The sequence below is a fragment of the Salpingoeca rosetta genome (assembly GCF_000188695.1).
Source record: "Salpingoeca rosetta unplaced genomic scaffold supercont1.2, whole genome shotgun sequence".
NCBI classification, from domain to species: Eukaryota; class Choanoflagellata; order Craspedida; family Salpingoecidae; genus Salpingoeca; species Salpingoeca rosetta.
In genome coordinates, this window is record NW_004754932.1 from 1,104,831 (window position 1) to 1,118,982 (window position 14,152).

At 57.0% G+C, this 14,152-nt stretch overlaps 5 protein-coding genes across 5 annotated transcripts in view; 3 read left to right on the forward strand and 2 right to left on the reverse strand.

Annotated features, from left to right (window-relative positions):
• Nucleotides 1–1,448, forward strand: part of PTSG_00810 (uncharacterized protein) — a 3,416-nt gene extending 1,968 nt beyond the window's left edge. The window contains exons 5-7 of the mRNA XM_004998222.1: nucleotides 313–502; nucleotides 821–868; nucleotides 1,099–1,448. Coding sequence (XP_004998279.1) covers nucleotides 313–502; nucleotides 821–868; nucleotides 1,099–1,248 — 388 coding nt within the window. The 3' untranslated portion in view covers nucleotides 1,249–1,448. The remainder of the gene's footprint in view (nucleotides 1–312; nucleotides 503–820; nucleotides 869–1,098) is intronic.
• PTSG_00811 (uncharacterized protein) lies at nucleotides 1,388–8,228 on the reverse strand. Its single transcript, XM_004998223.1, has 16 exons — nucleotides 8,009–8,228; nucleotides 7,459–7,578; nucleotides 7,175–7,285; nucleotides 6,857–6,945; nucleotides 6,450–6,602; nucleotides 6,112–6,219; nucleotides 5,787–5,863; nucleotides 5,540–5,614; nucleotides 5,233–5,326; nucleotides 4,941–5,021; nucleotides 4,686–4,745; nucleotides 3,915–4,436; nucleotides 3,523–3,667; nucleotides 3,273–3,394; nucleotides 2,484–2,985; nucleotides 1,388–2,162 (listed from the first exon to the last, which is right to left on the reverse strand). Exons 1-16 carry the CDS (start codon nucleotides 8,173–8,175, stop codon nucleotides 1,889–1,891), a joined length of 2,700 nt encoding a protein of 899 aa, XP_004998280.1. The 5' UTR covers nucleotides 8,176–8,228; the 3' UTR covers nucleotides 1,388–1,888.
• Nucleotides 8,229–8,315: 87 nt separating this feature from the next.
• Nucleotides 8,316–11,867, forward strand: PTSG_00812 (uncharacterized protein; the record flags this gene model as incomplete). Its single annotated transcript, XM_004998224.1, has 3 exons — nucleotides 8,316–8,566; nucleotides 8,847–9,080; nucleotides 9,324–11,867. Exons 1-3 carry the CDS (start codon nucleotides 8,372–8,374, stop codon nucleotides 11,865–11,867), a joined length of 2,973 nt encoding a protein of 990 aa, XP_004998281.1. The 5' UTR covers nucleotides 8,316–8,371.
• Nucleotides 11,868–12,472: 605 nt separating this feature from the next.
• PTSG_00813 (uncharacterized protein) lies at nucleotides 12,473–13,976 on the reverse strand (the record flags this gene model as incomplete). Its single annotated transcript, XM_004998225.1, has 5 exons — nucleotides 12,473–12,550; nucleotides 12,767–12,871; nucleotides 13,068–13,334; nucleotides 13,553–13,626; nucleotides 13,841–13,976. 5 exons carry the CDS (start codon nucleotides 13,974–13,976, stop codon nucleotides 12,473–12,475), a joined length of 660 nt encoding a protein of 219 aa, XP_004998282.1.
• A 54-nt stretch (nucleotides 13,977–14,030) lies between these two features.
• PTSG_00814 (phosphatase 2C) overlaps nucleotides 14,031–14,152 on the forward strand; it is a 1,538-nt gene continuing 1,416 nt past the window's right edge. Inside the window, exon 1 of the mRNA XM_004998226.1 lies at nucleotides 14,031–14,079. Within this exon, the coding sequence (XP_004998283.1) occupies nucleotides 14,070–14,079 (10 nt within the window). The 5' untranslated portion in view covers nucleotides 14,031–14,069. The remainder of the gene's footprint in view (nucleotides 14,080–14,152) is intronic.

Here is a 14,152-nt window from a genome sequence, read left to right on the forward strand (position 1 = left end):
TGTGGTGTCAGAGAGCGTGCGAGCCGCCCACTCGAGCAGAAGCCATGTGGTGTGTCCGTGCAGTGTCACATTCAACAACAGCACCAGCATCAACGGGATCAGCAACAACAGCAACACCATCTCCAGCATCAACAACAACAACAGCAACAACAACAACAACAACAACAACAACAACAACAACAACAACAACAACAACAACAACAACAACAACAACAACAACACCACCACCACCAGCAACAACAACAACAACAACAGCAACAACAACAGCAACAACAATTGCCTCACGCCGCGGCTCCTTGCCCCTGTGTGCAGCATGTACCGCAACAAGAAGCAGCTGATGATGCAGGAGTCGACGGGCGAGTGGCGCATCTACGGCTACGGGATGGTTTGTGTGCACGCGTCCGACTACGACGCAACTGGCGGGTTCTCCATGGACATTGAAGGGTGGGGACTTGAGGATGAGGATCTCTTCAAGAAGCTGCTCACGCGCCCAGAGTTCCTGGTTCGTCGTACCCACTATTCCCTGCATTCCCGTTTGTTGTCTTAGTGTTGTGTGCTCTGTGTGTGTGTGTGTGTGTGTGTGTGTGTGTGTGTGTGTGTGTGTGACTGTGTGACTGTGTGTATGTGTGTGTATGTGTGTGTGTATGTGCGTGTGTGACTGTGTGAGTGTGTGTGTGACTGTCTGTCTGTGTCTGCCTGCGTTTTTTGTCTGTCTTTTTGTGTCTGTCTGTCTATGTATTGTGGCTGACGGACCACGCGCTTCTTCATTGCACTTCCGTTCGCTGCTCACTGGCGCGCATGATGACCTCTCCTCTCGCAGGTGTACCGCTCTGTTGATCGCAGCACGCTCCATCAATGGCACGAAAAGGTGACCCGAGCTATCGGCACCTGAAATGCACCCTCACATACAGGCCTACACGCCCTGGCACGCACACACACACACACACACTCCCTCACTCGCACACACACTCCCTCACTCACACACACTCACTCACTCACTCACTCACACGCACACACACACACGCACACACACACTCACTCACACACACACACACACACACACACTCACTCACACATTCACCCTCGACTGCGTGCCAGGTGTGCGACCACACGAAGCTGTCGGCGGAGCAGCTGCTGCGCTGTTACAAGTCGACCGTGCAATACGATGGGACCAAGTTTGACGTTGCCCGCATGTACGGCTTCTTCAACGCCATTGGTGTGGACGAGAGCGTTCTTGATGCAAAGTAATAAAGTGCATTGAGCAATATCGGACCTGAAACGCCTGTGGTTTTCGCACAACCACGCTTGCACTTTTACAGCTCACGTAATTCATTCATTCATATGACTTGACGCTTTGTACTCGCATGTTGTTGGACGATGTCCCCTCTTTCAGTTATCACTTATTCCTTCACATGTAATGTAATGAATGATAAACACGCCTTTCCCCCTTCAACCAACACATATGTGCGCGCACGCATTCCTGTTGTTGTCGCGTTTGATGCTGCTTGAGGAGGGTTTGCTTATTGAGGGGACCAAGAAGAACACGAGTGTGGCGTGTGTTGGGGTGAATGGCGGGCTGTTTGTTCTGGTTCAACATGACACACGCAAACACGCACACGCACACGCACACGCACACACACACACACACACACACGCCTACAAACCAAAAAGACGAGCAAAACAGTGAACACACCCTCTCACAAACGAGGTATACGCAACAGCAACTACAGCCGCAGCATCGGCACCGCCACATAAACACACATGTGCCTCGTCTTATCAACCCATCAAACGGCGTGCATGTTGCTGGAGAATAAGAATCACTGGTGGTGGTGGCGGTGGTGGCGGTGGTTGTGATTGGCCTGTGGCGTATCGTGCTGGTGCTGGTGGTTTACGACTCAATGACGCGCTCGTTGAAGGAGATGTCAAAGTACTTGTCGAGGTCCTTCAAAAACTGCTGACTCAGCTGCACGTTGGTTGGGCGCAGCACGCCGCGGTCCAGGAAGCTGCACTCGTTCTTGTTCAGCACGTACTTGGTGGCGAGGGCGCCGGGCGCGCCAACGGTGGTGGCCATCGCAGTTGCCTCCATGGGGTGGCGGCCGCCCATGTACGACAGCTCAGCATCGACCTGCACCGTCTTGCTGCCGCTGCCAACACCAGTGAAGCTGCGGCGGCGGTGGAGGTGCGAGGACGACGGAGGACAGGGACAGGGACGTGATCGTTGCGGTGGCGGAGATGGTGGTGCAGTTGGTGAGGAGGTGAGCGTGTGTAGGGAAGGGGGAATGTGGGAGAGAGGGTATGCACAATGGGAGATAATAACCAAACACATAAACGCACACAAAAAGTCACACACGCACACACGCACGCACGCACGCACGCACGCACACGTACGCACACGTACACACACACACGCACGCAGACACATACACTCGCACACATACGCAACGGCATTGCAGAGCGCACGAATCATTCACACAGCCGCACACCTGTGTGTGAGGACGATCATGTCGCGTTCGCCGCGTTGGTAGGCGAGGGCGTCTGTAAGCAGGGCCGAGAGCGCGTCCAGCGGGGCAACGTGGGCAGGGCACCGCGTGCTCTCCCCAACACCGCACTCTGCAAGCATGCGAAGGGCCTCCTCCTGCGTCTCTGCCGGCACGTCGTCGGGCTGCGCCTTTGCTGCCTCGGCAATGAGGTCGCGGGCGGTGGAAGCGCCGAGCTTGATGTCCTCACGCAGGAGACCAACCTCCGTAAACACGCGCAGCGCCTCCCAGAAGCCTGTGTAGCGCAGCGTGCCGCGCAGAATGCACTCCAGCTTGCCGCTCTTGTCCAGGCCGTACACGCTCTCGTACTTGACCGAGTCGCGGTTTGGGGTGCCGACAAACTGCATGCGGCCGACCTGCACGTCGCGGGCGTGCTCGGGGAGGGTGCCGCTCTCAACGTCCACAACAGCGCCGTGCTCACGGTACCGCGCAGCGTTCTTCGCAGCAACTGCCGCGGGAGAAGACGGGAGGAGAAGAAAGAAGAGAGGAGGAAGTCGCTGACGTGAGAAAGGGGGCAAAACACACACACATGCACACACACACACATGCACGCGCACACACACGCACACACGCATGCACACACGCACACACGCATGCACACACACGCACACACGCATGCACACACACACATGCACACACATATGCACACAAGCGCACGCACATGCACACACATGCACGCACACACACGCACGCACATGCACACACACACAGACACAAATCTGCCTTGTCTCGTACCGAGCACGCCGCGCGGGCTCCAGCTGAACTTGTAGCCGAGCGGGTTGTTGGCGCAGTGGATGGCGGGGAGGCCGCCGCACCAGGACGTGAACGACGTAATGTCCATGTTCGACTCAGACAGACTGCCAGCCGCGGTGAGAGACGGGGTGGGGAGAGAGCATCGTCAGGCAACGGCAAAAGGCGTGGGGCAAGGCACAGGAATAGGGTATCATGCAGGCGTGGTCGCAAACGCAAAACCATGATGACGCACCGGTGGATGATGTCCATGGCCTTGAAGTGGTCGATGCCCGGGTCGAGGCCGCACTCGTTGAGGAAGACGAGCCCCTTCTCGCGCGCCTCATCGTGAAGCGCAGCCATCTCGTCAGAGACATAGCTCGTCGTCACCATGTCCTTGCCTGAGAGCATTGCCCGTCATTGCGGTGGTGCCATTGAAAGGCGTGGGCATTCGTAGGTTGGACGTGCGAGCATGGAGGAAACCCATGAAAAGGACGAGAATGTGTGAGTGCGTGAGTGCGTGAGTGAGGACAAAATGCAAGGGAAAGCAACGTGAAGTCAGCTTTCACACACACACACATACACACACACACGCACGCACGCACGCACGCACACACACACACACAGTTGGCGCGCAGGTGCACTGACCGAGCTCGAGACAGAGCTTTGCTGGTCGGAGGTGAAGGCTGGCGGGGAGGAGGCTGACGACAACATCAGAGGTGCCAATGACGGAGCGGAGCGCAGCATCGTCAGTGACGTCCAGTTCCACGGTGTTGATGGTGTCGTAGGCGTTGGCAAGCTGCTTCAGCTCGCTCGCCTGCGCGCCAACAACGGTCACGTCCACCTTGCCGCTGCCCATGACCTTGAGCAGGCTGTCAATGTACGACGGACAGACGAGTCCAGAGCCGAGCACAACCACGCGTGGGGGCGCGCTCTTGCGGGCGAGCTCTTCGTTCTCGCGGCGCAGGTTGGCAATGTACTCGTAGCGCGGTGTGAGCTTGCCGTGGGCGGTGATAATGGCGTTGCGCAGCGTGTCGCCAATGTCCGTCTGCTGCTCAAAGGGGAGCGTCATGTCTGAGCGGGCGAGCTCGGGGATGTAGTCGACAAGCAGATCGCCAAAGTGGATGGACGCCTCTACGGGAATCTCAGCAGGCAGGTTGTCCACAGAGCCTGTTGCCAGGGGGGTTGGTTGGAGGTGGGGGGGGGGGGGGAAGAAAGAAGAGGTGGGGTGGGCAGGCCATGTGATGTGTTAGTGTTAGTGTTAGTGTGTGTGTGTGTGTGTGTGTGTGTGTGTGTGACGCTAGGGATAACGTCAACGTGTTTGGGCAAGCACGAGGCAAAGCAGCAACAACACTGGCAACGTCGCTGGTGTCAGCATGCGACCGCCATGACCATCAACAACAAGGCAGAAGCACTGACCGAGGAGAATGCCTTCAGCCTCCCAGTCAAACACGCTCGTGTCCGTGTTCGGGTTGTACACTACATGTCACGGCAGTACAAGTACACGGAGAGGAAGTTGTGTATGTGAGTGAGTGAGTGTGTGTGAGTGAGTGAGTGTGTGTGAGTGAGTGAGTGTGAGTAAGCACGTGGTTGAAGGCCAAAGAGCAGGCGCGTGGCATGAGCAAACAGCACCAAGGCACACAAATGTAAACATAAAGTAGCACCAATGCAAACCTTCATAAGGGCGGTCGATGGTTGTGCACTCGCGTGTAAACTCGATGGAGCCGTTTGGATCAGCGGAAATGTCGGCAATCGCTGCAGACGGTGGTGTGAACGGGGAGGCGGTGAGCGCACGTGTTCGTGTCATCGACAACGCAGCAAAGACAAGGCGCACTGCACTGCAATTTTTGCATGAGTGTACATACGCACGCGGACGCACACGTACACGCTACACAGGCAAGGCACACCGCAGCCGCATGAGTGTACATGCATACATACACACAGCAGGGAGCGCGGTCTGACTTACCGATGAGGCGGCTTGTTCCCGTGTTGTGGAGGGCGCGCATCTGGTCGCACGTCAGCAGACGCGGGAAGCGCGCGTCCCAGTACATGCCGTGCACCTGTCAGAGCAAATGTGGAGAGGGGGGGGGCATGTGGAAGCGTGAGCATGAACCAAAGAGGGAGACAACAGACTGGCGTGGTCGCGAGGCAATTGCGTGATTGCACGTGTGTGTGTGTTCTGTGCGTGTCACAGAGTCAACAGAAAGAGCGCGCAGCGTGCGACAGGACGCGTGACAACAGTGCAGCATGAGGCGAGGTGTAAAGCAACGCACGAGGGCGGAGATGTGGGGGGCAATCTTGGTGTGGAAGATGGGCTCATACTCGTCCGGGTTGGAGTTGTAGTGGTTCTAACGGTGCACAGGGGGCGTTTCGTCGGCCAAGTGGTGGTGAAGTGGTGGGGGTTGTGAGATGGGGTTGTGATGGGGCGAGGTGGGGAGAAAAAGGCGGAATCGGCAAAGCTAGTGCATCACGTATGATCACACGGAGCACAGGACAGGACATGTGCACCACCATGAACACCTTGTCGAAGGTGACGCGCTGTGTGGGGTCCTTGTGCTGCACGAGATCCTCGCGCTGGAGCTTGATGCCGTAGAGCGCTGCACGCAGGAAGAGCCAAACGGGCGGGAGGAGGAGAGGAGGAGAAGCAGAGAAAGGCAGGCAGGCAGGCAGGCAGGCAGGCAGGGAAGGAAGGTGTGGGCATGAGTTGAAGTTGTGGCATGAGTTGAAGTTGTGGCATGGCAGCACGATTCACACGCACGAGCACATCAGAGCAACAGCAAACAGGCACCAAGCCTGAAGGTACAACAAAGGGATGCGCAGTAGCAGTGCATGGGCGGCCGCTGACTGTTGGGGTCGCCGGAAGCGATGACAACTTCGAGGTCCTTTGCCGTGATGTACTCGTGTGGCAGCTGCTCAAAGATCTCAAGCGCGCCCTGCGTCACGTTGCCAGTGCCTGCACAGCGACAAAGGAGACGGGGGTGCATGGGTGGGTTGTGAGGACAGAGAAGGGACGGGGGAAATGGGGAGGATCACTCGGCGAGCGCACGGGCAATGGCGCATCAAACACGCAGGTACACCCGAGTACACACACGCACACACGCACACACACGCACACACGCACGCACACACGCACGCACACAACCATGCATGTGAACATCAGAAAGATGCATAAAGAGGGTTGACCTGTGAAACCGAAGATCATGGGGGCGACGGCCTTTGGAGTGCCGTTGATGAGGATGTTGTTGCCGACAAGCTGCAGCGCCGTCTTGGCCGCTGCCACGCTGTGGAAGTAGTCCATGTAGCCCATGCCGAGGAACGGGTTGCTGTACCCAAGACCTGTGGATGATAATGAATGACCCCGCCGCACGTCAGGGTAATATGCGCGGGAGATGGCACACGGATGGAAAGGCGGCAAGAGCGTGCACGTGTGACGAAAGCGTTCATGCCTGGCGAGTGAGGCACACACACACACACACACACACACACACACACACACACACACACACACACACACACACACGCACGCACGCACGCACACACACACACACACACGCACGCACGCACACACGCACGCACGCACACACGCGCACCGAGAAGACGGTCGCCGAGGCCACGGAGGAGATCGATCATGCCAGCGATACCGGCAAACTTTCCAAAACCAATCACACGCTTCTTGTTCCTATCAGTCAAGGAGCACAAGCAGTGGCACGTGAGCATGTGGCTGGGATTGAAACAATGCTGTCTTTCACACGTGCGCGAATGCACACCCACACGAACACATGCTGCACAAACACGGCAAGCCAGCGCAGCCAGCGCGCGCACACACACACACACAGAGGCAAGCCAGCGCACAAAAACACGCACACACAGCTTCACAACAGAATGGAGGTGCAAGGTGGAAAACGAACTCGTCAAGCATGCATTCGTAATCGATGAGGCGGATGTTCTTGCTGAGGATGTCGTCGAGCATGCCCATGTTGCCTTCCTGCGCCTTGATGGTGTGGGAGAAGCACACATACCTGGACGACACGAGAGCACGCAGAGGTCATCGGTCAAAGCGGCGAACAAGAAGGAGAAGGAGAAAAAGGAGGAGGGAAAAGAAGCAAAGAGGAGCAGAAGGGGGGGGGGAACGAGAAAGGGAAGACAAGCACAGCGCAGGAACCACACCAACTCATCACATGCCCGTGCTTACGTCTTGTTTGGATGCAGCTCGGAGAGCGGCACCTCCTTCACACCGAGCACGACGCTGGCTGCCGAGAGGTCCTCAACCAGCTCTGCCCCTGCGCGAGCATACTGCTCATTCGTAAACACGCTGGTCAAAGAGAGGGTGAGAGTGTGTGACGGAGGGAGGGAGGGAGGGAGGGAGGGAGAAAGCGAGGGTGGGTGTGGGTCGGAGAAGGCGTGTACAATGTGTGTAAGACGAGGGATAAACAGCCTGCAATGCATGACGGCAGTGCAGCCGTACCAGCACAGAAACCCCCTCACACTGACTGACTTCCTCTCCAATCAACTCAACCCACCTGCTTTCGCCCTCACTTTCTGCACCTCCCTTCCCTGGCCTCCCCACCTCCATCGCCTCCATCGCCTCTATCCATCCATCCATCCATTCACCACCGCGAACGACTGTTTTTTTTTTTTTGGGGGGGGGGGGCCGACCACGGATGTCGCAATCGCAACGTGCAAAAGATGTTCACTGCTTCTCAGGCCCCTCCCCCTCTGTTTGTGCTGTTTCGCACACTCACCGCATGTCGCTGGGCTGGACGAGGACGCGGAAGCCCATGCGCTTGAGCTTGCGCACATGCTTGGGCACGAGCGGAGCACGCCGCTCCCATCGGTTCTTGGTCTCCCTGCGCACAGCAATCACGCCGCGCCGGCCCACCTGCTGCAGCAGTGCACCAGCCACTCTCATGATATCCGCCTGTCTACTTCTCCAGAGGCAAGCAACCAAAACACAGAACGAAATGCGCACCAAATTATATGTTTCGCACAAGGGCAAAAGTTGATGTGACATATCCACCACCGGTTTCGTAACACTGCATTTTGTGCTGTCCACGTTGGGCAACCGGACATCGAGATCATCGTGTCTCATCACACCCAACGTCGCGATGGCGGATGAGGACGGCCAAGGTGAGCAGCACGTGCCTGCTGCAGACGCAGTGGTACGCCGACGCCCGCAGCTGCCGCCGTTTGAGTGGGGCAGTAACCCTGCACAAGAACAAGTGAACCAACTCAATGCAGCCGTTAGGCAGAAGATTGGTCGTGGCCTCACCCTGGGGCATTTCCACCCTCGATTCACAAAGGTATTGTGTGTGTGTGTGTGTGTGTGTGTGTGTGTGTGCGCGCGCGCGATGTGTGTGTGTGATGTGTGATGTGTGTGTGTGTGTGTGTGCAGTGTGTGCATGTTTGACTGTTTGTTGGTGTTTACCTTCAACCTCCCACACATAGCGAACGCAAACACACACATGCACACACGCACGCACATTGCACACCTTGTACACTCATCACACATTCATCACACATTCATCACACGCACACGTTCAAACGAACCAATCAATACCCTCCTTTCCGAATGGTCTGCAGACACCTCGACACCCTGTGATTCTGCGAGCAGCAGAACAGTTGGGAATGCGAGTGGCATGCAGGCGCATGGACACCTTTGACATTGCCTGGTTCGCCGGGGTGAAAGATGTGCGCGACAAGTTCTACACCGCATGCCTCCTGCCAGTGCCCGGGCGCATTGCCAACCGCATCCCACGCTGTCGCGAAGCCCTCATCAAATCCAACTTTGCACAGCTGCTCAACCTCTACACTGAAGTACGTCCATGTCGCGTGAATCGCACTTCCCTCTTGCGGTCAACGCCGCCTCTTACAAACGGCACAAATGACATGAACAGTGGGACGAACGCTCTAGCACCAGCAACATGAACTGACCCTCACGCACCCACACACACGCACACACACACACAGCACCAAACGTACAAGCGCAGCCGCCAACCTTCACTTACTCACACACACACACACACAACACAACACACACAACATGTGCTATGATCGCAGCTGAATCCGGATGCGCCGCGGGTGCTGCCGAGGACGTGGGTGGAGGAGCTGCCGCCCCACCGCGATCCGCGCGCGTACTACATCACGAAACCCTACGCAGCACGTGGTGGGACCGGCATCCAGCTGTGGACCGGTGAAGACCTGTGCGACGCGGCGTTTGTGTTCCGCCAGGTGGTGCAGGAGTACATTGCCCGGCCCATGCTGCTGCGGGGGCTCAAGTTTGACTTTCGCCTGTATGTGGTGGTGACGAGCGTGCAGCCGCTGCGGGCGTATCTGTACCGTGACGGGCTGGTTCGCTTCTGCACCGCCCCGTACGCGCGCCCCTCCCAGGACAACGACGCAAACGTGTTCATGCACCTCACAAACTACCACCTCAACAAGGACAGCCGCGCATTCGTTGCGGAGGCGTCGACCGGCTACGCACCAGGCGATGCCCTCGCAGCAGAGCGCGAGCACACTGCTGGCAGCGACACGCACGGTGATGGTGATGGTGGTGATGGTGGTGATGGTAGTGTTGGGGTGAAGGCGAAGGTCAAGGTAAGGGGGTCTGGAAGGAAAGGCAAGCGAGGCAAGAAGTTTCAGCAGCCGTCACAGCGACAACGACGCCAAACAAAGCCACAACAACAACAACAACAACAACAACAACAACAACAACAACAACAACAACAACAACAACAACAACAACAACAGCAACAACAACAGCAACAACAACAACAACAACAACAACAACAACAACAACAACAACAACAACAACAACAACAACAACAACAACAAGTTAAACAACAACGACAAGACTCCAAGCATGTGGCTGCCGAGGACTTGGAGACACACACGAAACAAAACCTGCTGCTGGTGTGGGCGCGTTTAGAACGCGAAGGACACGACATCCGTCTCTTGCAAGAGCGCTTGCACGCATGCGTTTCGCACACACTGGCGGGCCTGGCGGGGATGGTGGCAACAGGCGCCGACGCGATCCTGGGGCCAGGCGGGAGCACACATGGCGATGGAGGAAGCACCGTGATGCACATGCTTGGACTTGACGTGATGTTTGACGAGGAAGGACACCCGTGGGTGCTGGAGATCAACAACAACCCGTCGCTGCTGTGCGACACCAAAACCGACTGGGTGATCAAGGCGCCCCTCGTCCAGCAGATGATGGCCCACATGCACACACGCGTTGCAACCTGGACACTGAACAACAACAGCACCACCACCACCACCACCACCGCAGCATCACTGCTGTCGCAATCAACGCCAGCACTCCCCGTGGCGCCACCAGCGCTGCCACAGCACCAGCTGCCACCGTCGCCCCTCTCAACATCAACACCATCCTCGCCAACACGACGGCAGCCCGTGTTTCGCTGGCGCCCAAAGACAACAGCGACCACCAATGGTAGTAGCAGTGGTGCTAGTAGTGGTGGTGGGCAGCGAGAGGCCAGTGCTCAACAACACACACGCGCGCGCGCATCAAGCGGCACAGCAACGAAATTGAGCGTGATGAAGTGGCCGACACCCGTGACAGCGCCACCTCAACCGCCACCACATGCGCCCGCAGCACAAACCACTGCAGCAGTAGCAGCGCCAACAGCAGCAGCAGCAACAACAACAACAACGACGGCGGCGGCGATGACGGCGAGCGTGGTAGTGCCGACGATTGAGATGATGGCGGCTGATGGCGGGGAGGACGTGAACCCGTCAGACGTGCACATCTCCCGCTCCCTCTGCCAATGCCCAACACCAACGGCACACGCGCAGACACACGTACAGGCACAGGAACATGTGCCATCGCAGCCAGGAGAGCGGGATGGGAGAGGTGTGGGAGACAAGGAAGTGCGTGCGCAAAACGAGCACGCGGTGGCTGTGCAGCTTGAGCAGCAGTCGCTGGCTGGAGCTGAAGAGCAGCTGTGCCACGACATACGTACAACCACCCTCTCCCAACCTTCAGCAACGACGTCACAACGTCAAACAACAGCAATGCGCACAAGCACAGCTGCAACCGCAACTGCATCCACAACAGAGACTGCAGCAGCGCCGGAGTTGAGTGCTGAGTACTTTGAACCGCTGACATCGCTGACGACAATGGCTGTTGAGCGCAACCCTTTCTTTTCTGCAGAGGCGTCACACTTGTTTCGCTTGCTCGCCGTCAGAGCATCGCCCGCTGTTGCGCGGCGCCTGCTCGTGTTTCTCGTCGTCCCAGCAACAGCCCTCGCCTCACTCGCCACTGCATGCGCCCCCACGCTCACTGCGCTCCCCAGGGATGGTGGTAGTGAGCCTGCGTCCCATTCATCTCGTGTGGTGCTGCGAGAGGGTGATGATGTCGCCTCTGTATTTGCATCCGCCCCACCCCTCCTCTCGTTTCCGCTGTTCTGCCAGCAGCTGTCCCGTCTCGCGCGTGCCCTCTCCTCCGGTGTACACCGCGATTGCGACGGCGTGGATGCAAGCAGCCAAGTGGCAGCAGCGGGCCGCCACCGCCACCTGCTCACCGCTGTCATCAATGCACTGCACGCACACGCGCAGCGCCGCGACGCGAGTGATGCGATGTGATCACACGGGATGCTGGGTGTGGTGTTGGGATGGGATGCTGGGGTGTGGTGTTGGGATGGGATGGGATGCTGGGGTGTGGTGTGGTCCGTTGGGATGTGCTGAGCCATGCTTTGACGCTGGTGTTGTTGCTTGGAACTGTGGTTGGTATTCTTTGGCGGTGGTGTGCATCTCGTGCATTTGACAGATTGATGTTGACGTGACGGATTGTGCGACTGGCTGTGTTGTATTTGAAGGAAACGGCGGTTGCAGTCTCATCATATGTACACGAGAGCGACCACCAAATCAACCTATGACGTCCAATTAACTTGTCAAAGCGCAACTGACAAAAACAAAATGGCGGGCAACAGAGAGGACACTGTGTGTGTGTGAATGTGTGTGTGTGTGTGAATGGGTGTGTATGTGTGTGTGTGTGTGTGTGGTGTGTGTGTGTGTGGTGTGTGTGAATGTGTGAATGTGTGAATGTGTGTGTGAACGTGTGTGAATGTGTGTGTGTGTGTGTGCAGGTGGGTGACGCGGGTCCTTTTCGGGGCATCTTTTCAGTACATCAGTGCCTGCTTGCGTAGGTGCCAACGTGCATGCGTGCCAGCAACCGGCGCCAAGTTGCCTCATTTGCTCTTTGCTGTTCGCAAAAACGCGGCCACTGCGGCAGTTGCGCTCTCCACGGCCTCGAGCACCGTCACCATCTGGCAAAAGGGAAATCGGGGGGGGGGGGAGGACGAGAGGAGGATATGCTGGAGGTGAGCATATTCTGGTGTGTGTGTGTGTGTGTGTGTGTCTGTGTGTGTGTGTGTGTGTGTGTGTGTGTGTGTGTGTCTGTGTGTGTGTGTGTGTGTGTGTGTGTCTGTGTGTGTGTGCTTGTGTGTGTGTATGCAAGACGTGGGTCAGTGAACGGGCTGCACCTGTTTGGGAGCACAGGGCCCGGACGAGTGTAGGGCGACAAACTCCGCAGCGTTGACCTTCGATGCCTGCTTACACGCGCCCGTGACGACAACAGCATTCGCCTTCTGTCATCGTAGGCAGCGCAGACGCATGAACAAAGGAAATCGCCGTCAAAAGGACGCCTGAAAACAAGATTCAGTCGCAATGCACGCAGCTCACGAGTAGCTTCTACACACCGTCCTCTTTCACACACACACACACATACACACGCACACACACACAAATACATACACGCATACAAACACATTTACCATCACTCACGTTCTGTTCGATGAGGGTGGGGTCCAGGATGAGCTGGCCATCCACCACAGCGCATGATGCGGCAGCAAACATGGCGGTGAGCGAGATGCCGGCATCCATGAGCGCAAGGCACGTGGCGTTGATGGCACAGGCCAGCATGCCACCGTCGTTGTTCAGCTCTTGAATGACAACACGGATCGCGGACCGCGGGAAGTCATGGATGCTAGCCAGCGCGTTGACAACAAACTCGGTCAGATGAGATTGCAGCGCTGCGCCTTGCTCGTTATCCTTGGAGGGGGGGGGATTGGAAACCAAAACAAGGAGAAAAGTCACACGCATGCACAGGAAGAGAGAGAGAGAGAGATGACACGAATGGAGGTTGTGTGAGTGTGGCGGTGCAGGCAATGACCTTGCGAGTCAGTGCGTCATGCATTATGCATATCCGCCTCCCTCCACCCTCAAATCCGCGTGCCGTTCTCGCACACATCACAGGTCTCCAAACGTACAGGCGCCGAGTGCCAAGCGACTTCCACCGTTGATCTGTCGTGCTTTTCTCTGCTCAACGGCACGTCCCGAGGCCCTGGTGGATGTGTGTGTGTGTGTGTGTGTGTGTGTGTGTGTGCGTGCGTGTGTACGTATGTGTGTGTGGATGTGTGTGTGTGTGAGGTGCCGCATGTGAGATGGCTGAGTTGCGATTGAAGACACAGTGGAGGTGCGGAACAGACAGACTTAGACATCCACATGCACACACACATGCACACCATGTGTACTCACACACACACACATACACACACCATAGACTGCTGCCATCACAGATGAGTCGCCAAAGGAGAAGGAGGCAGAGCCATCCGGCTTGTCCAGCAACGCCAAGTCGCACTGCATTGGGCGCAACTCCATTGCCTTCCGTCCATCAACTCGTGCATCAGCCATGTTCTTCGTCGTCGTCTTGTGTGCAGCGTGCTTGTAGAAACGTGTGAATGATTTCCACCAATCGCCAACAACAGCAACAAACAAGAAGCAAGGATGGCGAATGGTCAGCGAGTGTGTGTGTGTGTGTGTGTGTGTGTGTGTGTGTGTGTGTGTGTGTGTGTGTGTGTGTGTGTGTG

Coding starts and splice junctions, on each gene's coding strand:
- PTSG_00811 (XM_004998223.1), bottom strand. CDS start 8,175: ATGAGAGTGGCTGGTGCACTGCTGCAGCAGGTGGGCCGGCGCGGCGTG. Junction 7,286..7,458: donor GAGCTGCATCCAAACAAGAC/GTAAGCACGGGC, acceptor CGTGTCGTCCAG/GTATGTGTGCTTCTCCCACA. Junction 6,220..6,449: donor CATGATCTTCGGTTTCACAG/GTCAACCCTCTT, acceptor GTCGCTGTGCAG/GCACTGGCAACGTGACGCAG.